Source organism: Lissotriton vulgaris, chromosome 9 (genome assembly GCF_964263255.1).
Source record: "Lissotriton vulgaris chromosome 9, aLisVul1.2, whole genome shotgun sequence".
NCBI lineage: Eukaryota > Metazoa > Chordata > Amphibia > Caudata > Salamandridae > Lissotriton > Lissotriton vulgaris.
The window spans coordinates 396,487,308-396,514,547 of NC_141697.1; the positions used below are offsets into that span (position 1 = coordinate 396,487,308).

Consider the following 27,240-nt stretch of genomic DNA (forward strand, 5'->3'; position numbering starts at 1 on the left):
AAAAATGATTACTGATCCCAGATTCATTTATGATTTGGGTATTCTACTACTGGCAATTCCTATGGCCCTTTTTTTAATTTGATCTGAGCATAAGTAAGCATTTCAACGCTCTTATCTGGGTGGGTAGAAAGCCTAGACTTAAAACTGCAAACCTTCATGAAGACACAAGGATGAGAGATCTGGGTGCCTCGGAAGTACTTGCGTTTTTCTCCCTGAAAATAATTGGGATGAAGCTGATGAAGGTATTATAGTCATATAGAGAGGGTGTTTCCTATTACTAAGGCGGTGCCTCTAATAAAATATTCCTAGCGACACTTCTTTGCTCATGCCTTTTTTTTAGAGTACCCTCTGAAAACAATTTCATTCCACTTAAAGTGCTAGATAGCACCCCTATGCTTGTAGGTCCCATTGCCAAAATGTTTCTGCCCTTGAAAAATATTTGCATGCACTTGCATTTTTACCCATGTCATACGTGCCAGCACACCTGTCTCAGGGTGACTCACAATTTTTTAAACCACATACGCTTAATTTTTGCCGTCTCCTCCCTAAAATTGCCTCCAAATCATACAAGTAAATTAAATTCCTCCGATTTTTTTTATTTTTTAAACGTCCCTTTTTCTTGCTTCCAAATGTTGGCATTAAGCAGTATATGATGTTTTACTTCCCTGTGCTCAAGGAGAGAGCAGGCCTGCCTGGAAATGTGTGTGTACTTAAAGAAATGTGTACTGGAAGTACCTATGATTCAAGTACAAATGTCAACACTTAATAATACTTTGTGTATTTAATAGACAGGACAACTGTACTACTTTCCTGATAACTTGCATTGGCGTAAAATGCATTTGGGAAAAAAACAAAACTATTAACGAGTCTAACAAAATAAATAAGGCATCTTCTACTTACTTTGAGAGTGTTGGAATGTGGGGATCCAGTGAAATATGGGGTCATCTCCCTCGACATGCCCCGTACAAAGCTTTGACATAATGCTTTTGAGGCCAATTAGTTTAACTGAAGCCAACAGACCCTTCAACAATAAATGCATTAAAGTGCGCGGCTGCCCTGGCTAGGTTTGACGGCTCCCCAAGGAGCCATGGTGCACAGTTTGGGAACCACTGATCTACCTGATATGTATGTGTACTATCTTGCTCACCACCTCTTGCAGCTGTGAGTCTTAATGTTCCCTTATGTGGATTGGCCCTCTTGGGTCACTACCGAAACATTAGTGGTGTATTTAACACTAGGCCAGAGTATACTATACTGCGATTGACCCACGTCCCCCAAAGGTGTAAACGGTTCGCTTCATCATCTGGGGTCACAACTCTGGTCTAACGGCTCTTAAGATAGGCCATGAAACTTTCTACGGGCCACAGTGGGCTGCAAGAGGGATTATGGCAAAAGAGGATGTTTACGGTACCACTTCAAGTATGATGAAGACCTTTGAAGCACTCTGTAGGGACTTTCCCCTAAGGCCAGTACACTATTGGCAGTACAGGCAAATGCGCCTGCTCTGTGCCGGCCCAGTGGCCCTATCAGAGTCACCTATTAGGAAGTACTTACTTGCGTTGTCCAATCCAGGGGTGCTCAAACTTATACCAGAATATTATTGTCTCACTATATTCTGGTGATATTACCCAAAAGGAGGTATTGGCAGGCCTGCTGAGTTGTTGACTATACTAATGAATTGCTCCATAATCGTGACAAGACTCTAATAGATGCACAATTAAAGTTTTCCTATTTAAAAATCTTACATGATTGGTACTGGTCCCCATACAATTTGAAAAGGACTCATCTACTGCGTAGCAACAACTGCTGGAGGTGCCAGGAACCTAAGTGCGACCATCACCATATACAGTGGTCCTGTACAAAATGACCCCGCTACTACACAGATATATGGAACACATTGAAAAATACTAGCACAGTTTCCTTTTGCAGTGGCCAAACTTGCCTTCTTACATGATGTTCTTGAATTACAGTTCAGTTCTTTGGGAGCAATGGATATTGACATCCCTTATGGTGGCAAAGGTCTGTATCTTCAGGCACTGGTGCCAGACGACACTTCAACACACCAAGAATGGATGACCAAACTCTTTGATTTAGCCACTTATGAGAGGCGCATATATACAATTCAGGACACACTTAGCCAATGTAAAGATTTGTGGGGTCCTTTCATAAGATTAAATAAAGCCAAGCTCCTACTACTTGAGAATAAGGGGCTTATATGCACTTATTCAGTATAGTTGTCACAATGTATCTTATTACACCATTCGCATGACCGTCACTCAACAGGAGGGAGAGATTTAAGAATGACAGACTGATTCTGCAACACACGGACTAGTGCACAGAGGGACTGACTATGAAGGAAGTTATGGAATGGGGAGAAGGGTTTGGGAGGAGGAATGGTCTTTGTTCTTCATTGTCTGGTCTTTACTATTTGCTCTGTACACTTTATTGATCACACTATTGGCTGCATTAGTGTTGATATCTATTCTTCAAACTATCCTTCTTCATTTTGTGTTTTTCCACCCTCTCTTTAATATTATTTTTTTCTTATCAGGCACTTGTTTATACAGTTGATGCAAATCATGCTGTTTCCTTTGTCTGATAAAATTATATATGGTTATATCCTGGTTTACTGATTTGAACGTTTTGCTTTATAAAATGATAAAGAATGAATAAACACGAATTCTATAGCTGACCCTTTTGCATTCTGCAATTGTGGTGCTTCTGAAATACTTGAACATAGTCAAAATATTATTGTTGAAGAGTGATGTGTATATTCTATTCTTGCTTTGTTTCTTCTCCTCTTATAGAGAGTTAAAAAACAATGTCACTACTCTGAAATAGCTCTACACAACCAAAAATAAAAAGCAGTTGCATAACAGGGTCTAAGGGTTCATTTTGATGGCCAGATATTCATGTTAATGAACTCTGGACTTTATTCTTTTGATAGTGTGTTCAATTCTATTGTGACTTAACAGTTAGTGCTCAGGATGGGATGGTATGGTAACGAAAAACTCATCTATTGGTTGGCAAGTACATTTAGCCCGTAGCAACATATAGTTTAATATTTTCACCAGTTCATTAAATCTGGTGAAGGTGACCTGCTCAAATGTTAAATACTTGAGTCAAGCGTAACTTTAATATTCATCACAAAAGTTTAGTACAAAATACTGTGAAATATTAAATAGTTCATACCCTGTGTGCTAATATTTGTACCCACATTATTTCCAGGGTTGTACAAAGATGTTCAGGGACAACTCTGCAATGAGAAAACATTTACATACTCACGGTCCCAGAGTACATGTATGTGCAGAATGTGGAAAGGCCTTCGTTGAGAGTTCGAAGTTAAAACGGCATCAGCTAGTCCATACCGGAGAAAAACCCTTTCAGGTAACAATTTGTTTATCTCTGGCAATTACATATCTCTATAATGCAAACATACTCATATTTACAAGCCTATTCCTTCTTATTTTAATTGTGAAAATGATTTTGCAGTTGTTTTTTCTATCATAAGCAGGAAAAAAAAGAGCGAGGAAAAAAGAACTGCTCGCCTTCCCTTGCTATCTATCAAGCAACAATAGCAAGTACTTTGTTTATCTAACATAGGACCCTTTGGAGTCTCTCACTTACAAAAATGCAGGGGGGAACCTTCAGAGTTTTTAAAAGAACCCTCGCTCACCATCTTAGTTGGTGACATGCTTCATCATCAGGTATCTACCCTGGAAGCCAAATGTCTCAAAGGTGTGCTTTGACGCCTGATTACAGCGGGGCTTGTTGTCTGCGACTCCCTAGCCTCATTCTTCCACAACAAAATTGCAGACATCCACAACAGCTTCGACAACCGACCCGAAGACCAACCCACCCAACCCTCTGCAGGACCCCCACCCCCCTTGAACATCCTCAATGACTGGAACCCAATCTCCACTGAGGACACCATCCGTCTGATGAACTCTATCCACTCAGGATCCACCACAGACCCATGCCCTCACCACATCTTTAACAAAGCAGACTCCATTATAGCACCGCACCTCCGAGACGTCATCAACTGCTCCCTCAACTCCGCAACCTTCCCGGAAAGCTGGAAACATGCCGAACTCAGCGCCCTCCTGACGAAACCCACAGCTGACCCCACCGAACTCAAAAACTACCGCCCTATCTCACTCCTTCCATTCCCCGCCAAAGTCATCGAGAAAGCGGTCAACAACCAGCTCGCCGCCTTCCTCGAAACCAACAAATCCCTCGACTCCTCACAGTCCGGCTTCCGAGCCAAGCACAGCACTGAAACCGCCCTCATCGCAGCAACAGACGACATTCGAACTCTACTGGACAATGGAGACACAGTCACCCTCATCCTCCTCGACCTCTCCGCAGCCTTCGACACGGTCTGTCATAGCACCCTTTTACAGCGCCTCAGAAACGTCGGAATCCAAGGAAAAGCACTGAAATGGATCACCTCGTTCCTCACCGGAAGAACCCAGAGAGTCCGCCTCCCACCATTCAAGTCAGAGGCCTCTAAAGTCATCTGCGGCGTGCCACAAGGATCGTCACTTAGCCCCACCCTCTTCAACGTATACATGAGCCCCCTCGCGGTCATCGCACGCCAACACAACCTCAACATCATCTCCTACGCCGATGACACTCAACTGATCCTATCACTCACCAGAGACCCTAACACTGCCAAAACCAACCTGCATGAAGGAATGAAAGAAGTAGCCGAATGGATGAAGCACAGCCGTCTGAAACTGAACTCAGACAAAACAGAAGTCCTCATCCTAGGCACCTCCCCCTCCGCCTGGGATGACTCTTGGTGGCCAGAGGCCCTTGGAAAAGCACCCATCCCGACGGACCACGCACGGAACCTGGGCGTCATCCTGGATTCCTCACTCTCGATGAACAGACAAGTCAACGCCGTTTCTTCATCTTGCTTCAACATTCTTCGCATGCTCAAAAAAACATTTCGCTGGATCCCCACCGAAACTAGAAAAACGGTCACCCACGCACTGGTCACGAGCCGACTGGACTACGGAAACACCCTCTACGCCGGTACCACCACAAAACTCCAGAAAAAACTCCAACGCATCCAGAACGCTTCAGCCAGGCTCATATTAGACATCCCGCGTAAAGAACACATCTCTGGTCACCTGAAAAACCTCCACTGGCTCCCCGTCAATAAGAGGATTACTTTCCGCCTCCTAACCCACGCACACAAAGCACTCTACAAAATCGGACCCGAATGCCTCAACACACGACTGTCCTTCTACACCCCCTCCCGCCAGCTACGATCCTCCAACCAAGCCCTTGCCACTGTACCTCGTATCAACAAAACCACCATGGGAGGTAAATCCTTCTCCTACCTGGCAGCTAAAACCTGGAACTCACTTCCCACTCACCTTCGCCTTACTCAGAACCACCTAGCATTCAGAAAGCAACTTAAAACGTGGATATTTGACAAGTAATTCCCCACCCTTCTTCAAGCGCCTTGAGACCCTCTGGGTATGTAGCGCGCTATATAAATCTATTGACTTGACTTGACTTGACTTTTTGAGGGAAGTGACAGGGTGCCACTGACTTAAAATAGACTCACGGTCACCTACCAAAAAGGTATTTTAAACTGGGTAATACTAGGCAAGTTAAAATCAGTGTTTGGGTACCGTTGAGGTATCGATGGTCTCAGGTAATATAAAAACGTAAACATTAGATATCAGTAATTAGTCATGTCAAGTAGGGTAGAAGGAAATGAAATATAAAGTATGCACATGTCAAAGAATGTTTTGATGATCTAAATTGAAATCAACATTTTTATTTAATTATGCTTTTGAAATATGGATAAATGTGCTTAAAAAGTTTGTTTAGTTGATTAAAGTAAGTTTACATTGTCAAACCATTGAAAGCAAACAGTAATCGTGAAACTTGTAGGTGTGTTGTTTATGTCCATGACATCATGTGACCGTAACTCCTGGTAAAAGGAAAATATAGTAATGGAGCTCCTTCTGTGAACAAGGCAGGGGACCCTGCCGAAACGCGTTACAGCACTTGAAAAACAACAACCTTACCAGAAAACTGGAATTGCAGTGTCTGTATCTGGCAATGTGAATTTGCATGTGGGAGCTGGTCGTGGATATATATATATATATATATATATATATATATATATATATATATATATATATATATATATATATATATATATATATATATATATATATATATATATATATATATATATATATATATATATATATATATATATATATATAGAGAGAGATATAGAGATATAGAGATATAGAGATATAGAGATATAGAGATATAGAGATATAGAGATAGATAGATAGATAGATAACGAACCACCATTCCCGGCTGCTCCTGGTTTCTGAATTGCGGCGAGCCTGCGTGGGTGCCGGACACCCTTTGAAATGCAATCCAAGTTTCTCCCTTTACGAAGAAAATACGCAGGCTACTTCTGGATGCTTAAGTGTTCTTTATTTAAGGCACAGAATCTGGTAGCTGCCTACCGACGCGTGTATGTGTATATATGTATGTATGTGTGTATGTATGTATATATGTTTGTATGTATATATATGTATGTATGTGTATATATGTATGTATGTATATATATATATATGTGTGTGTATATATGTGTGTGTATATATATATATATATAAATATATATATATATATGTATATATATATATATATGTGTGTGTGTGTGTGTGTGTGTGTATATATATGTGTGTATATATATATATTTATATGTATATATGAACATATGTTCGATGCATGTGTGGCTGTAGATGCGCATGCTATGCTCAAGTCCAACATCTAGTGTTGGGCTCAGATTATTGCAAGTTGTTTTTGTTCGAAGAGGGTTTTTAAGTCATGAGGATGTGCAGCTCCTCTTCTCGGTAATACTGCGCATGGGCATCAACTCCATTGTTGGATTTTTTTTCTGTCGACTGGTTTGGATGTATTCTTGCGCTCCAGGTCGAGATTGCCTCTGGTTCTATTTTGTTCATCATTAGTCATCTAACCAATGGTATGTTCTCCATCGAGTAGATTTTCTTGCATCTCAAGCTCTGAAACAATCCGTCATGTCTAATTTCTCGATTGGCTTTCCGGCCTTTAGGCTTTCCAGCTGGGCCTCTTTCCTATCATTTTGCTCTACCTAAAAATGAGCTACTGATGGAATTTATTCTGTTCCGCTTCTGTCCGAACTGCCACTCCAAATACCCCCATACCAGTCAACACTCGTCTGTAACTTATGCCTCTTGCCCGACCATCAAGATGATAACTGTGAGGCCTGCAGTTCACGTCTTCTAGAAATGCAGTGCAGAAACTACACTTCCAATATCTGCAGCAGTGGTAAAGTCTGTTTCCATACAAGAAGCCGATTCCCAGTCGGACACTGAACAAGATCCAGTTCACAGGCAGTTTTCTGAAGATCCTCAGACCATAAGTACAATCACCCCCTCCTCCCCTGATTCGAAGCCCAAAAATTCAGCTTCAAACGAAAAAACTGCTAACAGTCCATCACTGCAGAAAAGCAATGTTACGCAACGCTCTTTCAATTTGGTGGCCCCACTCTTTGGCTCGGCACCGAAATAGGCTGCAGCAGGGGCCACCACATTAAAAGCTGCATCTGAGCCTTCACACCGAACCATACAATCTAGTTCTAAGGCCAAACCCCACAGCTCTTCAGCTCTGACCACTCCAGCACCGAAATCTTAACAGTCATCGGCACCGAAATGTTATACTATTATACTTTCGTACCGGTAAAACCAACAGAGCTCATTATCGAGAAAATGCAAGAATGACTCGGTCCAAAACAAAAACATTACAACTTCCACTTGGAACAAAAAATATTATCCTACAATCAACAACCCCTCCAAAAATCCTGTAATGCCTCTAAAGAATTGCAAAAAGACATTGCCACAAGCCCTCTACATATGCCTATCCCTACCTCTCCCACTTCACCATTACCATCTCACACTGCTCCACCTCAATCCCCACAACAGTCGGCGGGGGGCAATATTAAACCACAGACACATGCACCTATTAGGGGTGACCAGGGTGATATGGGAGAAGATACACAACCTACAGACCCTTGAGATGCATATGAAATAGATCCGCAAGGGGATACAGACCCTGACCTCTACCCAGCATGTCAATCCTCACCAGATGATGCTGGAGCTTATCAAGATTTAATAGCTAGAGTTGTCGCAAACCACCAAGTGCCTTTACATAAAAACCCAATATAAGACAACTTCCTTTTTGAGACCCTCACTTATGCACAAAGGGGTTCACAATATTTACCCATACTTAGGGGAGGTTTATGCCACGCTAATAATGTTTTTAAATATCTGTACGGGCAAGAAGAATGTATAAGGCGGCACCATCTGACCCCCATATATATCAAAGGTCAATTAACACACGACTCATTAGTGGTTGCTAATGCAAGAAAAAAGCCAGACTAATTCATGCATCTGGTAACTGGGTAGCCGCACAATCAGCTAATCATTAGTGTATAGCCAACAGTCAGGCCTTTCTTAGCACGTTATGACCGAGCACAATGGGACGAGATAGAGGGGCTATTCCCAGCATCTCCCAGAAGAGCATAAAAAGAGGGGGTTATGAACTAGTTTGAGGGAAAACTCATTGCAAATAATTCCATCAAATCTGTTCAGGACTCTGCTGATACAGCAGCAAGAGGAATTAACACAAGTATCCTCCTGCGCAGACATGCATGGCTCTGTGTTTGATGATTTAAAACTGATGTTCACCAGGCTGTCCTTAATCTACCTTTTGATAAGGAGCACCTTTTTGGACCACAAGTAGATGTAGCATTTAGAAAAAATGAAAAAAGATATAGATGTTGCAAAATCTATTGGTGCTTTCAAACATCGTCATTTTGTGGGTCCTTCTGTCGCCCCAGTTTTAACCCCTTCGACGCTTGTGACGGAACAGTTCTGTCACGAACGTCGGTTGGGCAGTGCTGGTGACGGAACCGTTCCGTCACGACCACACCCGTTTTGGAATCTTCAGTACAGCTTGAAAATTCGAGCCGCGCTGAAGCGGTTAAACAAGGCGCAAAAGCTGCATCAAAAGATACCTCAGGTACACAAAATAAAAACAGTCCACATCCTCTAAAACATTCTACTAAGGCAGATAAAGGGGAAATCATTTGAGGTCGCAGAAGGGGAAATAATACACTTTCTGCAAACACTTCCTCCAAGCAGTGACTCCGTTACTATTCAACAATTTCAACAGATCAACAATGGGTGTTGGACATTATCCAACATGGCTACTGTCATGAGCTTGTCACAACCCCTCTAAATATTCCGCCCAAAGAAACGCAATCTGCCCAAGCAACACTAAATCCTGCTCAAGCAGGAAAACAAAAACTCTTACTCAAAGGAGCCATAGAGCCAGTACAGCATCAATATCAAGGAACAAGAATATATTCTCTATACTTTCTCAATCCCAAAAAAGACAGGTCACTAATACCCATTTTAGAGATTTTGGAGACAAAAGTCCTTGCCTTGCTCTGCAGGAAATGGAGCTTCTTTTTCAGTTGATCAGGATTTATAAAGCAGGTCTTATCACCCAATAGGGTATCCAGGCGCTTGCATGCCTCTGAAGTTTAGTTGAATAGCATGGTCCTAAGGGCCATTCGGGATTTCGGAACTGAGGTGGTGGTCTGAAGGTGCTTGGAGAGGCTGTTCCAGGTCTTTGCTGCGATGTGGGAGAAGGAGCATCCTCCACTCCTGCTTCGGTAGATGCGGGGAGTATGGGCAAGTGAAAGGGAGGCGGAATATAGTATTTTGCAGCGTGAATCTTTCTGGATTGACTATGCTGTGCATTATTTCGTGGTCTAGTGGTTGGGTCCAGAACCGTAGTCTTTTTTTCTGTTTTTATTTTCCGAAACCCAGGTGGGCGTCGACGTCTCACCTTTTTGTGTCCTTCCTGTGACGTCTGCACGCTTCCTGCGGAAACTCCCACTTTTGGGCGCCATCTTCGGATTTTTTTTTCCGCCGTTGGGTCTGGATCGTCACCGTGAGGTCCCAGAGTTTTTGGGGCGACTAAGAGGAAGGAGAAGATCGAAAACTTCGACGTCCAACGGAGAATTCTCACACAGGGGGCCCCCTGAGCGCAGAAATGGACAAAACACCTTTCAAATTCTGCCGCAGTTGCCACCACAAGTAAGCGCAGAAGGACCAGCATCCGGCTTGCAACCTCTGCCTGCCGGTCGACCACGAGAGCAAGGATTGCAACGCCTGCTCCGGGACTTGGGCCTCTAAGGTGGGGAAGAGGACAACATCGCCAAGGGACCAGATGACTACACGGTCGTAGAGACCGATACGAAAACAACAAAGGAGGTAAGAGAGACATCGACCCCTAAGACCCCAACAGACTCTCGAAAATCAGAATCAGACTTTCGAAAAACGGAGTTGAAGTCCTCGAAAGGAGCACTGGCGCCGAAACTTTCGACGGACGCAGCTGCATCCAGAGGCAAACAGCCCAGCAGATCCTTAGAAAAGGACTCCCAGTCGGCAAAATCCAGAAAGAAGCCTAGGTTGTCGAAGCACGTCCCCGAAAAGGCGCGCTCGACGCCGAAGGAAAGGACCCGAAGGCAACTTCCAACATCGAAGAGATCTTCCTAAACCCTCGACGCCGAACAGGCTGCCGAGATGGAGAGGAAGAAGAGAAGGCTCGAGGCTGAAATGGACAACATCCTGCAAAGGAAAAGGGAGTTCGACGAATGGATGAAAAGGTTTACCATCCCGTCGAAGCAGACGACCATCGTCGAGGACGAAGAGGAGTTCGACGCCGAAGTGCCGCCGAAAAATCCGGAGCCCCAAGAACACCAAGAGGAAGAAGGCCTATACTATTACGAAGGGGAAGGCAAAGAAGACCAGCAAACAAGTTTGGGCTCGGCATCCTCGGTGGCGCAGTACCTGGATTGGCAGGACCTCTATGCCGAAAGCCCGGATGAGGCCGTAGATACGTATCCATCGAGGCCTTCGCCGCCAGATGACATTGGCATCTACAATATAGTCATCAGGAACGCGGCAACAGCATATGGGGTGAAACAGGAGGATGGAAAACCAAAAGCCTTCTTCCTCTTAGAGACACTGCTTCCAACACAAACTAGGAGTCAATTCCTCCCCATGCTCCCAAGTGTCTTGGACCAGGGAAGGGAAGCATTCAAGGAGCCATCAAACTGCAGGTCTGTCACACCTAGGACAGAGAAGAAGTACAAACACTCCTCTAAGGATCCACCATACATACAGGGATCCCTCACGGCTGGCTCCAGTGCAGCAACAGCCAGAAGGAGGGCCAACGTTCCCACAAACTCTGGCCCACCACTAGACAAGAAGAGTAAGAGGATAGACCTTACTGGAAGGAAAATAGAGAGGAATGCAGCACTCCTGGCGCATTGCCAACTCTAAAGCCCTACTCAACAGGCATACGTACCAGCATTGGGAGGAGGTCGGACAGCTACTCAAACACCACCCTGAGCAATACCAACAGAGAGTAACGCACTTGGTGGAGGAAGGCAAGAACATAGCAAACTCATGCCTAAAATCAGCCCTGGATGTGGCAGACGCATCCAGCAGACTCATGATGATTGGGGTCACAGAAAGAAGACATGCCTGTCTGAGAATCTCAGGCTTCAAGCCGGAAGTCCAGAACAACATCCTGAACACTCCCTTGAATGGAGAAACACTGTTCGAGCACCAGTGGATGAGAAACTGACGCAACTCAAAAAGGAAAATGAAACTGCAAGGTCCATGGGGGCTTCGCAATTCAGAGGAATGAGAAGGGGCATCCCAACATGGAGACCAAATGGAAGGGGGGGAAACCAGCCAGAAACATCACATCAGACATTCCAGCAGAACTACCAACAACCAAGCGCAGCAGGGAAGCAGCAGCAAAACTGGCAATACCAGCCCAGGGGCCAGTCCTTTAGCGGGAGAGCGAATGGACGAGGACAAACAAGAAGAGGGGGCAGACTAAAACACTTCTTCCAGGAGTGGAAGAAAATAACGACAGACAAATGGATACTGAACATCATACAGTTCAGATATTGCATAGAACTGGAAAAGAAGCCTCCAAACTGGAAACCAAAAAGAAAGGCGCCCTCTGCTAAAGAATTAGCTCTACTCCTAGAGGAAGCACAAGAACTTCTCCACAAGGAGGCAATAGAAACAGTACCATTCTAAGAAAGAAACAAGGGAGTGTACTCCAACTACTTCATCGTGCCAAAAGTGGACGAAACATTAAGACCCATCCTGGATCTACGGTTCCTAAACCTATACATAAAAACTCAAAAATTCAAAATGACATCCCTACAAGAAGTCATCCCTCAGATAAGGGACGGAGATTTTATGTCCACCATAGACCTCAAAGATGCCTATCTACACATTCCCATGAACAGACAACACAGACATCTACTGAGATTTGCCATAGTCAAAGTGCATAACCAGTTCACAGCCCTGGCCTTCGGACTAAAATCCGCACCTAGGGTCTTCACCAAGTGCCTCGCAGCAGTAGCAGCGTACCTACGGAGGGAAGGGATTCATGTATATCCCTACCTCAACGACTGGCTAATAAAAGCAAGTTTCTACAAACAATGCCAAAGACATGCACAGCGGGTCACACAGATGCTGACAGAACTAGGATTCTCAATATACTAGGGGGAATCCTCAATGGAACCAGAGCAAGTGAAGATCTTCCTAGGCGCACAGATCAACACCATACAGAGCAAGGTGTTCCCCAGCGACAAGAGAACACTAGCCCTGCTGATGGAGACAAGTCAATACCAGAAGGGGCGAGTTCTGACAGTGAGGTTAGCGAACAAGACCATGGGGATTATGGCGTCCTGCATACACCTAGTCCCCAATATACGACTCCACATGAGACCATTCCAGGAATGGCTCAAACAGCAATGGTCACAAGCTACAGGGAGTTGGGAAGATCTAGTAGTTGTAACGCACGCAGTGCAAGAGGAGATAGCGTGGTGGGACTAGAAGAACATAAAGGGGAAGCCTTTAACACCACCAAACCCAACAGTGACCATCACCACAGACTCATCCCAGAGGGGATGGGGAGCACACATGAACCAGCTCAAGGTGCGGGGTCTGTGGACTCCAAAAGATGCGATCAAGCACATCAACTACCTAGAACTAAAGACCGTGTTCCTTCCTCTAAAAGCCTTCGAGAAACAACTGTACAAGCAGAGAGTGTTGATACAAACTGACAACACAACAACAATGTTCTACATCAACAAACAGGGAGGAACACAATCAGTCGCACTATCCAACCTAGCGCAGGCGATATGGAGATGGGCCATCCCACTACAAATAGACCTCCTGGCTATACACCTACCAGGAAAGGACAACGTGGAGGCAGACCGGCTCAGCAGGCAAACATCAGCGTCCCACGAGTGGGAGCTCAATGCACAAGAAACGCAAAAGCTATTCAAGAAGTGGGGGACACCAAAAGTAGACCTATTTGCAACACACCAGAATACAAAATGCCAATACTTCGCATCCAGGCAACCAGGGGAACAGTCTCTGGGGAATGCCCTATGGATAAGCTGGTTGAAAACATTTGCCTACGCTTTTCCCCCGATACCACTGATACACAGGGTACTCAGCAAATGCAGAACCAGCAACATGACACTGATTCTGGTGGCACCACAGTGGGCCAGACAGTCCTGGTTCTCACAAATAGTGGCGATGGCGCAGGGACCACCTCACAAGTTCGCAAAAAGAAAAGACTTGCTCACCATGCAAAACGTGGAGGTACTTCACCCAGAGCGCCTCTGCCTCGCGACATGGCTCCTGAAGACGTAGGGTTTGCACACCTGAAACTCCCAGAGAGCCCACTGCGGGAGGCAAGGAGACTTACAACACGGAGGTGCTATGTGGCAAAATGGAAAAGATTCACACAATGGTGCATCAGGGAAAAGTTGCACAAGAAAATGACCAAGGAATTAACAGTGCTAAAATATTTAACACACTTGCTAAAAGCGAACCTAAGCTCTACCTCGCTGAGAGTACACCTAGCAGCGATAGTAGCCTACACAAGAGGAGAGACGGGAAAGAACTTATTTACATCCCAAGTGGTAAAGAGATTCCTGGAAGGAGCTAAAAGGATAGCCCCACCAAAAAGGATCCCGCCACAGGCATGGAACCTTAATTTAGTCCTAACAGAGCGTTCGAGGCATATGGGCTGCAGATGGTACATTATGAATAGATCGCCATCTGGTGTTGGGCTCGGATGATTGCACTTTGTTTTTCTCTTGGAGAGTCTTTTGTATCTTGGTGACTCCTCCCTTGGTTGGTAGTGCGCATGGGCATCGGCTCCATCCTTAGATTGTTTTTTTCCGCCATCGGGTTCGGATGAGGATCGAGACGCTCCAGATCAACTTCAGAAGAAAGTGATTTATCGGCGCGTATTCCCTTTCCAATTCGATGGTATTGTTATCGAGCGCGTTCATTTCCATTCCGACGCGTTGCAAATTCAAAATCGAAGAGAAAAACTTGGATCTACGTCGAAGAACAGGAGGCCTTTCTCGACGCAGTCAAGCCCGGAGTCCATGGAAAGGACTCCATTCAAAAAATGTCCAACGTGTGGTGCTAAGTTCCCACACAAGGACCTACACGAGGTGTGCAACCTCTATCGCCTGAACACGAATCCAGGGACTGCGAAGCCTGCACAGCATTCTCCTCCAAGCTAACGATTAGAAATCGTCGAGCTCGAAGACACGAGGTTTCCAGAATGCAGGCGGAGGCGATCCCGGAGCTGTTCGGGGACGAGCAAATCGAGGAAGAAGAGGACCAGTCGGGGTCGGAAGGGGACCAGTCGGAGGTCGAAGAACTCATCGAGCAACAAACCGTGAGTGACGACGTCCCCTTACCGAAAAACCGACCCCGTGCGGTAACGACCCCGCCCTCGGGCCCGGTCAAACCGCAGAAAAAAGTTTCCGACGCCCCGCCCTCGGGCCCGGCAACGAAACCGAAACTGAAACCGAAACACTCGGACTCCCACCATGTCGGATCCGAGAAAAGGGCGACATCGACTTCGGCACCGAGGCAACAAACAAGGGAAAGCTCGGTATCGAAACATTCCATGTCGAAACATAAATATGATTTATCGCCCAAAAGACACTCGATACCCAGAAAGTCCGAATCGAGCAGACATTCGGTGTCGAAAACAACAAGATCTGACGATCGAAAACAAAAACAGCTCTCGGAACCAGGATCGTCGGTACCGATTCAGGAGCAACAGACAGATCCCAAACAAAAGATCTTGTTTATTGATCCACAAACTGGGAAAGTGGTCACGAAGAAGAGAAAGAGTGAACAGTCAGAAGATAAACCTCTTCCTTCAAAAAAGAGAACAATGGGGACAAATATAACTCCTCCTGCTTCTCCTCGACCTAGAGTCACACCCTCTTCTCCTATTCCTCACAATAGACCAAATATTCCTACACCCTCCACACCAAGACCAGCTACACCTCAGTCAGATGTAGACAGTGATCTAGGGGAGGGAGAACATCAAGGGGATGACGGAACTATCCCAGATGAGGAGGACCCATGGGAAAATTATGATGTAGGGTCAGATGAGGACAACGACCCAGAGCTATATCCCTCAAAGCCTTCACCACCTGATGATAACACAGGTTTTGTGCAGCTCATTAATAGGGCAGCAAAATATCACAAACTAGATATGCATACAGAACCTCAAATAGAGGATTTCTTGTTAGAGACTCTACCTAATGCACAGAGAACATCAGGTATTCTTCCTATGTTGAAGGGTCTTCTTAGTCACACAGAGGAAATATTCGAAAACCCAGTGAGAGCCAGGGTGTTAAACCCAAGAATTGATAAAAAATACAAAGCGGCTCCAAAGGACCCAATATTTATTAAAGGGCATGTACCTCTAGACTCGCTGGTGGTCTCAAACGCTCGTAAAAGAGCAAATTCATTATCTACAGGAGAGGCTCCTCCACCAGATAAAGAATCAAAGTTAATAGATGCATCAGGCAAAAGAGTAGCATCACAGGCAGCGAATAGCTGGCGTATAGCCAATACACAAGCACTACTCGCACGTTACGACAGGGCACATTATGATGAGTTAGAAAAACTTCTCACACATCTCCCAAAAGAACATCAGAAGAAGGCAGATCAATTAATACAGGAAGGTAAAATAATAACCAATACTTCCATTAAGTGTGCATTAGACGCAGCAGACACTGCAGCAAGATCTATTAACACCAGTGTCATGCTAAGAAGGCATGCATGGCTTAGAATCTCAGGATTCAAACAAGAAGTACAAACAGCCCTACTGAACAAACCATTTGATCAGAAGACACTGTTTGGCTCAAGCACAGACGAGACCTTAGAAAAAATGAAGAAAGATACAGAAACGGCTAAGTCAATGGGAGCATTGCAACAGCCAACACACAGAGGTTCCTTTCGTAGATCCACCTATAGAGGGGGCTCAAAGAATGCAGGAACGAATCAGCAATCCACCTCTTTCACACCAACATCACCCAGAGGTAATTCAAGAGGCAGTTACAGAGGTAACAACAATAAGGGTAGAGGCCGCGGAAATAATAACAACCGCAATGCCTCAACACCAAAACAGTGACTTCATAGAACTCCCCCCAGACCACATAACACCGGTCGGGGGACGTCTATCACAGTTCCTACCTGTCTGGGAGAACATCACATCAGACAAGTGGGTGAGACAAATTACCCAACATGGTTATTGCCTAGAACTCACAGCTACCCCACCAAACATCCCCCCCAAACAGCGTCCAATGAGTCAAGATCATCTGACATTGTTAAGAGAAGAAGTTCTAGCACTTCTACAAAAGCATGCAATAGAGAAGGTTCCAAAGGATCAACAAGGAACAGGAGTATACTCTCTATACTTCCTGATCCCCAAAAAGGACGGGTCCCTAAGACCAATATTAGACCTCAGACCTCTCAATGCTTACATAAATTCGGAGCATTTCCACATGGTCACGCTCCAACAAGTACTCCCTTTACTGAAGAAAGGGGACTTTCTTTCTACACTGGATCTAAAAGACGCTTACTTTCATATCCCAATTCACAAAGCCCACAGGAAATACCTACGGTTTGTGTTAGAAGGACAACACTATCAGTTCAAAGTCCTTCCCTTCGGTGTCACAACAGCACCAAGAGTTTTCACAAAATGCCTAGCTGTGGTGGCAGCACACCTAAGAAGACAACAAATACATGTCTTCCCATACTTGGACGACTGGCTAATAAAGGCCAGGTCAAAAGAAGAATGTCTTCACAACACACAGAAGACAATTCAATTGCTGCACCACCTAGGGTTCACGGTGAACTACAAAAAATCACACCTGCAACCAAACCAGATTCAGCAATACCTGGGGGCTACAGTAGACACAGAAAAGGCAATAGCATACCCCAACCCAATCAGAGTACAGACAATGGTCAGGTTAATACAAAGATTTCAACCACAACACTCACTACCAGCACGAGTGTTTATGCAACTATTAGGCATGATGTCCTCCTGCATACTGCTAATACCACATGCCAGACTACAAATGCGCCCACTACAAGAGTGTCTAGCGACACAGTGGAATCAGGCTCAAGGTCAGATTACAGATCTGGTGTTGGTAGACGACCGGACGTATCGCTCTCTGAAGTGGTGGAACACAGAAAACATTTCCAAGGGACGGTCGTTCCTAGAGCCAATTCCACAAGTGATAATAACAGCGGACGCATCGCTCTCCGGATGGGGAGCACACATGGACAGATACACAGTGCAGGGGAAGTGGAGTGTGCAGCAAAAGAAACTGCACATCAACTACCTAGAACTATTAGCAATATTTCTAGCACTAAAAGCTTTCCAAATGCAAATAAAAAGCAAAGCAGTCGTGATCAGAACAGACAACATGACTGCAATGTATTATATTCAAAAACAGGGGGGGACACACTCTCTCCAACTGTCCAGACTAGCACAGGACATATGGAGATGGGCCATTCCTCAAAAGATCTACCTGTTAGCGGAACACCTACCAGGAGTTCAAAATCAGATAGCAGACATCCTAAGCAGACAGTCAGAACAAGTACACGAATGGGAGCTGCACGACCAAATACTGCAGCCATTCTTCCAAAAATGGGGGCAACCAAAGATCTGTTTGCCAATCATCAGAACGCAAAATGCAAAAACTTCGCATCCAGGTACCCACACCACCGGTCCCAGGGCAATGCACTGTGGATAAATTGGTCCAACAAATTTGCTTACGCATTCCCTCCTCTACCACTAATTCCGTTACTGGTTCGGAAACTGCAGCAACACTCAATGACAATGATACTAGTGGCACCCACGTGGGCAAGACAGCCGTGGTTCACCACGCTGCTACAACTCTCACAAGTACTGCATCAAAAGCTAAGATTATTACCCATGCATCTTACACAGAACCATGGAGAAATAATGCACCCAGATCCCAAACAACTGAACCTAGCGATCTGGCTCCTGAAGTCATAGAGTTTGGGTATTTAGATTTACCACCAGAATGCATGGAAATCATTAAACAAGCAAGACGTCCTACCACCAGAGCATGCTATGCAGCAAAATGGAAGAGGTTTGCTATACACTGTAACAGTAAGCACATCAACCCTCTGGACGCATCCACTAAACAAATCATTTGCTATTTACTACACTTACAGCAATGTAACCTAGCATATACCTCTATCAGAGTTCATCTCGCAGCCATAGCGGCGTACCTACAAAACAGGCAACATCTCTCACTGTTTAAAGTACCTGCAATAAAAGCTTTCATGGAAGGACTCAAAAGAGTCATTCCACCAAGAAGACCACCTTCCTTAGTCTGGAATCTCAACATAGTGCTTACCAGACTAATGGGGCCACCCTTTGAACCTATGCATAGGTGTGAAATACAATTCCTCACATGGAAGGTGGCCTTCCTCATAGCTATCACGTCACTTAGAAGAGTAAGTGAACTGCAGGCTTTTACGATTCAAGAACCATTTATGCAGCTACACCAAAACAAAGTGGTTCTTAGAACAAACCCAAAATTCTTACCGAAGGTTATTTCAGCATTCCACATCAATCAGTCAGTGGAATTACCGGTTTTCTTTCCAAAACCACAAACAGTAGCAGAAAGAGCCCTACATACATTGGATGTTAGAAGGGCCATATTGTACTATATAGAAAGAACACAGACTTTCAGAAAGACAAAACAGCTATTTGTTGCGTTTTCTCCTACACATAAAGGCAATCCCATCTCCAAAGCGGGCATTGCCAGATGGATTGTAAAATGCATTCAAATATGCTACTTAAAGGCAAAGAGAACATTAACTGTTCCTCCTAGAGCTCACTCTACACGTAAACTAGGAGCATCTATGGCATTCTTGGGAAATATTCCACTAGATGACATATGCAAAGCAGCTACCTGGGTTACACCGCACACCTTCACAAAACACTATTGTGTAGATGTGCACACAACAAGCTAGAGTGGGACAAGCAGTATTAAAAACATTGTTTCAGACAGTTGCAACAGACACGGGCGACCACCGCTAGGGAGAGAACTGCTGTATAGTCAATTCATAATGTACCATCTGCAGCCCATATGCCTCGAACGGAATATGCTACTTACCAGTATGCATCTGTTCTTGGCATAGAGGGCTGCAGAGTGGTACATGCCCTCCCAGCCTCCCCGGAAACCTGTGTCTGTTCCAACATTATCTTATTTAGATACACTTACATGGGCACTCTTATCTGTATTCTACTATACTACTCCATCTAACCCTACTATGGCAAAACAATCTAAGGATGGAGCCGATGCCCATGCGCACTACCAACCAAGGGAGGAGTCACCAAGATACAAAAGACTCTCCAAGAGAAAAACAAAGTGCAATCATCCGAGCCCAACACCAGATGGCGATCTATTCATAATGTACCACTCTGCAGCCCTCTATGCCAAGAACAGATGCATACTGGTAAGTAGCATATTCCTTATGAAGGCGCCTTTTGAACCTATCCATAAAGCCTCACTACAAATGCTCACAATGAAGACAGCCTTTCTAGTGGCAATTCCCTCGCTACGCTGGGTAAGCGAGCTGCAAGCACTATCACTACAAGAACCCTACATTCAAATACACAATGACAGGGTGGCAATGAGAACGGACCCACACTTTTTACCAAAGGTGGTGTCAAGGTTTTAAATGAACCAAACGATACGGATACCTGGGCTACGGGGGGAAAAAAAGAAAAAAGACTACGATTCCGGACCCAGCCACTAGACCGCGGAATAATGCACAGCATAGTGAATCCAGAAAGATCTTCAAGCTGCAAAACAACAACGACCGGTATGAAACTATTAATTCTCGATCGTTGGTGGAAATTCAGGCGGGTCCTTGGTTGTGTAGAGGCTTATGTGCGTGGGTTAGCAGCTTGAATTGGCATCTCTTCTGTACGGCGAGCCAGTGGAGATTCCTGACATCAGGTGTGATGTGGGTTCATCGGGGAAGGCAAAGGATGGGTCTGGCTGCGGCGTGCTGTATGATCTGAAGTCTCTGTAGAAGGTGTGTGGCGATTCCTACTTAGAGGGCATTGCAATAGTCCAGTCGGCTGGTGATGAGGGCTTGTGTCACAGTGCGTCCCGTGTGTACGGGTAGCTACTTGAAGATCTTGAATTGCATGCGCAGAGTGAGTAAGCAGGCAGAGGAGACATCATTGATCTGTGATTTCATGGTGCGTTTGCTGTCAATGATGCTGGTCCTAAGGCTGATGGCCATCAAGAGTCGTTCCATGTGTTGTTGCGGTTGCTAAAGATCAATACTTCCGATTTGTGTGTTCAGCTGCAGCCAGTTCTTCATCCAGTTGGTGATGTTTGTCATGCATCTGTGGAAGTTGGTTCTGGTGGTGGTGGGGGTTTCTGTGAGTGAGTGGATGAGTTGTGTGTCTGTGTAGGAAATTATGTTGAGACCGTAGGATCTGACTACATTGGCCAGCGGGGTCAGAAATGCGTTGAAAAGCATGGGGCTGAGGGATGAGCATCGGGGGACACCGCAGGTGACCTCCTTTGGTTCAGAGGGTAAAGATGGGAGGTGGCTCCTTTTGTCTTCTTCCGATGAGGAAGGAGGTGAGACATCTGATCACATTGCCTTGGATGCCGATGAGGTGAAGTCTTTTTATCAGTGTGTGGTGGGACACTGTGTCGAAGGCTGCCTGGTTCTGCTCTGCTTTTTGAGGGGTGTTCCCAAGACAGACAGAGGTTTATGGTCCATCCTGGATCTCCATCTTCAGAACTTATTCATTCACCAGGCCAAACTCTAGGTGCGTTTTTAATGTGGGGGATTAGTTTGATTCTGTGAATCTTTAAGATACTTATTTCCATCTTCTAACCCTCCCAACCTAAATGTATTACCTGAAGCTTATGGTGGGACACCAGTACTGCCAGGTCTGCCATTCGGACTCACAACCACTCCCTGTGTGGGTGATTATTGCACCTTCATTTCAACAGTCATATATTCAATACTTGGACTATATTGGTCAGTGAAAGTTAAGTCCCCATCACTGCGCAAGGAACACCTCCAGCAGACAGTGACTCTCCGCCACTACTTGAACTTAACCATCAATGCCTAAAATTCTCATTTCTCCTTAACTCCTAAATTGATCTTCAGAGGATTGCAGATATTTGGGGGGACGAGTTTGAGATTTTCCAGCATAAATCTTTTCTGGATTCACCTGCTGTGCGTTATTCAGCCGTCTGGTGGTCGATTCCAGAACTATCTCGCTTCTTTTTTTAGTCTTTGTTTCTTAGGTGGGATTGTTGTCGACCACCATGTGTCGCTATGTCTATCCCCTTGTGACATCACCCATACACCCCAGAAATTCCTGTGAGTGGTCTCCATCTTCAAATTCTTTTTTTTCAACGTTCTGAAGGAATCTAAACAAATTTGACAATTGACAGACGTTTGAGGGAAGAAGAGAATAAGGATACTGAACAACAGCAGAGCTTCAATGTATGCTGCTGGTAAACAGGAACTGGTTTCTTATGAAAAAAACATGACCGGTAGGAGAACACGTGGTCGGAGAATGTATAGAATTGGGACCACCGGGGAAATTAAAGAATACCCCCTTTTAATTTACACCCCTAGCGCCACCCCAAATTCACCCAGAAGAATTGGCCGGTGACCGTAACCTTCTGAGGGAACACAGTGCTGGGAATGTGAGACCTGCGTGGAGTTCAAACTGAAAATGTACTACATGCTCACAAAGAGGGCTGTCGACACCCATGTGGTGCAACTCAGAGGAACGGGCCAAATCGTGTTTCCTTCTCGAAGCACTCATGCTATCTGAGAAAGGAACCTATACTTGCCGTTGCTCCCTGGTATTCTCAACCAAAGGAGGCTTTTTGAGAACCAGCCACTTCGAAGAAAGTAACCCCTCAAGTCAAGAAAAAATATTGACACTTTTCCCAGGATCTCATCTTCATCAAGGGGAAGGTGGCTGCAGATTCAGTCATTGTAACCAGTCAGGAAAAGAGGAGTTGCCCCCACATCAGTGGGGCCTCCTCCCAATAAAGTGTGGGGATAGAGATAGTGGGCAGGATGATGGACAGAGAGGCGATCACACATTGAACAATTGGCTACTCCAGTGCACTCTTCAACCACTATGGTCACCATCAGTGAGAGGAAGTGGAGTTCCTTCCTAAGGAGTACACGAAGGGGGCAAAAACAATTGTGCAGGAGGGGAAAACCATCGCCAACACCTTCCTCAAGTCAACAGTCAATGCAGTGGACATGGCCAGCAAGCAAATGTTCTCTATAACAACCATAAGAAGGTACATCTGTTGCGAGTGTCCGGGTAAAAGCATGAAATACAAGCCTCATGCATCAATATGCCCTTCACAGGTGTCTCCCTGTTTGGGTCAGCAATAAACGAGGCTCTACAGTAAATAAAGAAAGGCAATGAAACCACAAAGGCAATGGTTGCCTGACCCAATGACCAGACATTAGCCAGCCATTAACCCCAACAGATGCATCATCACAATGTCAAGACCATCTTTTTCGGGAGAGATAGGGGAAGAGGATGGGGGGGGGGTTCATCTATAGTCACCTTAGACCAGGGGTCTCCAACCTTTTGTGTAGTGAGAGCTACTTCTGGCCAGTGAAAATCGTCGTGAGCTACTGAACCCGAAGCAACTCGCGCATTTTTCCGAGAGACCCCCCCACACCCAGTTTCATTGACTTTAAGCCTAATTTCATCAGAGCCCATACTGTGCATTTCTGCCCTCCGTTTCACTCGTTTTTTGTGCCTTTCTGCCCTCTGTTTCACTCGTATTCCCCTTGTTTTTTGTGGCCTTCTGCTCTCTGTTTCACTCGTTTTTCCCCTTGTTTTTGTGTGCCCATCTGCCCTCTGTTTCACTAGTTTTTTCTGCCCTTCTGCCCTGTTTCACTCGTTTTTTGTGTCCTTCTGCCCTCTGTTTCCCTCGTCTTTTGTGGCCTTCTGCTCTCTGTTTCACTTGTTTTTTGTGGCCTTCTGCTCTCTGTGTCACTCGTTTTCCCTTTGTTTTTTGTGCCCTTCTGCCCTCTGTTCCACCCGTTTTCCCCTTGTTTTTGTGCCCTTCTGCCCTCTGTTTCACTCGTTTTCCCCTTTGTTTTTTGTGCCCTTCTGCCCTCTGTTTCCCTCGTTTTTTGTGGCCTTCTGCCCTGTTTCACTCTTTTTCCTCTTGTTTTTTGTGCTCTTCTGCCCTCTGTTTCCCTCGTTTTTCGTGCCCTTCTGCCCTCGTTTTCCACTTATTTTTCGTTCCCTTCTGCCCTGTTTCCCTCGTTTTTCGTGCCCTTCTGCCCTGTTTCCCTCGTTTTTCGTGCCCTTCTGCCCTGTTTCCCTCGTTTTTCGTGCCCTTCTGCCCTCTGTTTCACTCGCTTTCCACTTGTTTTTTGTGCCCTTCTGCCCTCTGTTTTCCTCGTGTTTCGTGCCCTTCTGCCCTCTGTTTCCCTCGTTTTTCGTGTCCTTCTGCTCTGTTTCCCTCGTTTTTCGTTCTCTTCTGCCCTGTTTACCCTCGTTTTTCGTGCCCTTCTGCCCTCTGTTTCCCTTGTTTTTCGTGCCCTTCTGCCCTCTGTTTCCCTCGTTTTTCGTGCCCCTCTGCCCTCTGTTTCACTCGCTTTCCACTTGTTTTTTGTGCCCTTCTACCCTCTGTTTCCCTCGTTTTTCGTGCCCTTCTGCCCTGTTTCCCTAGTTTTTCGTGCCCTTCTGCCCTCTGTTTCACTCGCTTTCCACTTGTTTTTTGTGCTTTTCTGCCCTCTGTTTCCCTCGTGTTTCGTGCCCTTCTGCCCTCTGTTTCCCTCGTTTTTCGTGCCCTTCTGCTCTGTTACCCTCGTTTTTCGTTCCCTACTGCCCTCTGTTTCCCTCGTTTTTCGTGCCCTTCTGCCCTCTGTTTCATTCGTTTTCCCCTTGTTTTTCGTGCTTTTCTGCCCTCTGTTTCCCTCGTGTTTCGTGCCCTTCTGCCCTCTGTTTCCCTCGTTTTTCGTGCCCTTCTGCTCTGTTTCCCTCGTTTTTCGTGCCCTTCTGCCCTGTTTCCCTAGTTTTTCGTGCCCTTCTGCCCTCTGTTTCACTCGCTTTCCACTTGTTTTTTGTGCTTTTCTGCCCTCTGTTTCCCTCGTGTTTCGTGCCCTTCTGCCCTGTTTCCCTCGTTTTTCGTGCCCTTCTGCTCTGTTTACCTCGTTTTTCGTTCCCTACTGCCCTCTGTTTCCCTCGTTTTTCGTGCCCTTCTGCCCTCTGTTTCACTCGTTTTCCCCTTGTTTTTCGTGCCCTTCTGCCCTCTGTTTCCCTCGTTTTTCGTGCCCCTCTACCCTATGTTTCACACTTGTTTTTTGTGCCCTTCTGCCCTCTGTTTCCCTTGTTTTTCGTACCGTTCTGCCCTCGATGACGTCACAGGAGTCAGACTCTCACGAGAAGAGTCTGCAGCTCCAGGAGAGGAGCGTCATCCTCTTCACCCGCCCCCACCCTCAGCTAAGCTCCAATCCGAGCGACTGGTTTGGGTGAGGGCGGGCAAATGCAGCCGGAAAAGTAAATAGCCCATGAAGTGCTACACGAGCTACTCCCGGGGTCTCCGCGAGCTACCGGTAGCTCGCGATCGACCGGTTGGAGACTCAGGCCTTAGACAAATGAATAAAGAAAAGGTTATTTCATTAAGTAGCTCAAAAGACAGCCAACAATACCACCAAAGGCAAAGACTCCCTCCAGAAAGGACTTGCGCCACCTACAGCAGGATGTAAAGGAGGGCATACAAACGCAATCAATACAAAGTGACCCCGAGAATGAACTCAATTGAGGGTTCTCCTCGTGTTACTTCCTCATATCAAAGCCAGATCAGTCATTAAGGCCAATATTAGACCTCACACAGCCAAACTAGTGAAGAAGTACTCAACATTTCAAAATGACCACTTTAAAGGAGGACCCTTACCTATGTACCAATGAATCACAGCCACAAGAAGTACCTCCGGTTTTGTCGTAAACCAGCTATATTATTAATTCACAGTGTTACCTTTCAGAAGACAGTCTTCACCCATAGTTTAACCAAATAGCCTGGCCCTGGTAGCTGCATTCCTAAGGAGACAGTGGATACATGTTTACACCTATCTGGAGAATTAGCTAGTGATGGTGAGCTTGCAGCGCCAATGTCAAACATTTGCATTGTAATGCTAACAGTGCAAGAACAGGGTTTACAGGAAACGTAGGCAAGCCCGCACTGGCTCCAGAACCAGTAAAAGTTTTCTTGGGCAACCTTAAATTCATAGGGGGTAAGAGCATACCCAAAAGAATCTTGGCTTTGAAAACACAAACTTGCCTCTATCAGAAGGGTCAGTCTCTTGACCAATAATGAAACGTATGGGAACACTTCATCATGCGTACATCTTATACATATGCCAAACTGCAAATGCACCCATTTCAGGAATGGTTGCAGAACAAATGGGCACAGGCGACTGGGAGTTAGGAGGATCTAGTGGTTGTCAGAGAATTCAGAAAGAGAAAAAATAATGGAAAACAGAACACAACCCTGTGGTGAGACTTTTAAAATTGCCACCAGTGATCATCACCACAGATGCATCACACATCTTGAGTGAGTGGGGGAGAGACCTCATGGGAAGCCTCAACATCTGGGACCTGTGGATGAATGTGTTGGAGCTCAAGACTGTTACTGGCACTGAAGGGATTTAATGCACATGTTAAGATAAAACAATTTATTGATCCAAACTTACAATATGGCTGCAATATTCGATCTAAACAAGCAAGAAGAGACAAGATTTTATCCGTTGTCCAAAATTGCCCATGACATATGAAAGTGGGCCATCCATACAGTCGCGGTGGCAATGCGCCTGCTCGGCATATAAAATGCGCTGGCCAACAAGCTGAATCATTTACCAATAGACTGGTCAGGAATATTTGTTTATACTTTTCCCATATACCATTGATTCCAATGGAAATAGATAACTGGAAACACTCAACCAGGATGTGAATCCTAATAGTTCTGCAGTGGACGATGCAGATGTTTGTTTATTTAGTTAGGAATTTTATATAGCGCTGGCCAGACCCGAAGGTATCGGAGCGCTTTACAACAATTACTGTGACAATAACAGACAAACCGTTCAACAAACAGCATTGTCTTGTGTCGAATCAGGGGTCATGGCTTGGAGGGGAGCATAGAAGGGGAAGCAAAAGATGGGATGTGGGAACCCTCTTGCGTTGGTCGATTGTTTATCATCTGGACGAGATGCCTGTAGTAGAGGCACACTGTTGCGCTGGATGGTTGCTATGCAGGTCTTCGAGATGTTGGTTGAGGAAGAGATCCTTGAGCTGTCCTTTGAAGTTTATGAAGGAAGGGTCAGTCCTGATAATGGGCTGGGATGGAGTTCCAGATTTTAGGGGCATTTCCCGAGAAGAAGCATGCCAAGGTTTTTTGTTTTCGAGTTTTGGGTGGACCGAGAAGTAGGGTGTTTGGACTCCTAAGATTTCTTGTTTGACCTGCCTTTTTGAGTTTGGACGCAAGCCAAGTTGGTGTGCCAGGGTGATTGACTTTGTGGGTGAGACATCCAGTTCTGAAGTGAGATGTGGGCTTATTTCTTGACTCCGGTGACCCTTCTAGCAGCTGCATTCAGTGTTTTTTTGAGGGGGAGCTAAGTGATTTTGCCGCACCTGTGAGGG

At 45.4% G+C, this 27,240-nt stretch overlaps 1 protein-coding gene across 1 annotated transcript in view; it reads left to right on the forward strand.

The window, feature by feature from the left end:
- YY1 (YY1 transcription factor) overlaps nt 1–27,240 on the forward strand; it is a 165,541-nt gene that overhangs the window by 123,676 nt on the left and 14,625 nt on the right. Inside the window, exon 4 of the mRNA XM_086937805.1 lies at nt 3,229–3,387. Coding sequence (XP_086793931.1) covers nt 3,229–3,387 — 159 coding nt within the window. The remainder of the gene's footprint in view (nt 1–3,228; nt 3,388–27,240) is intronic.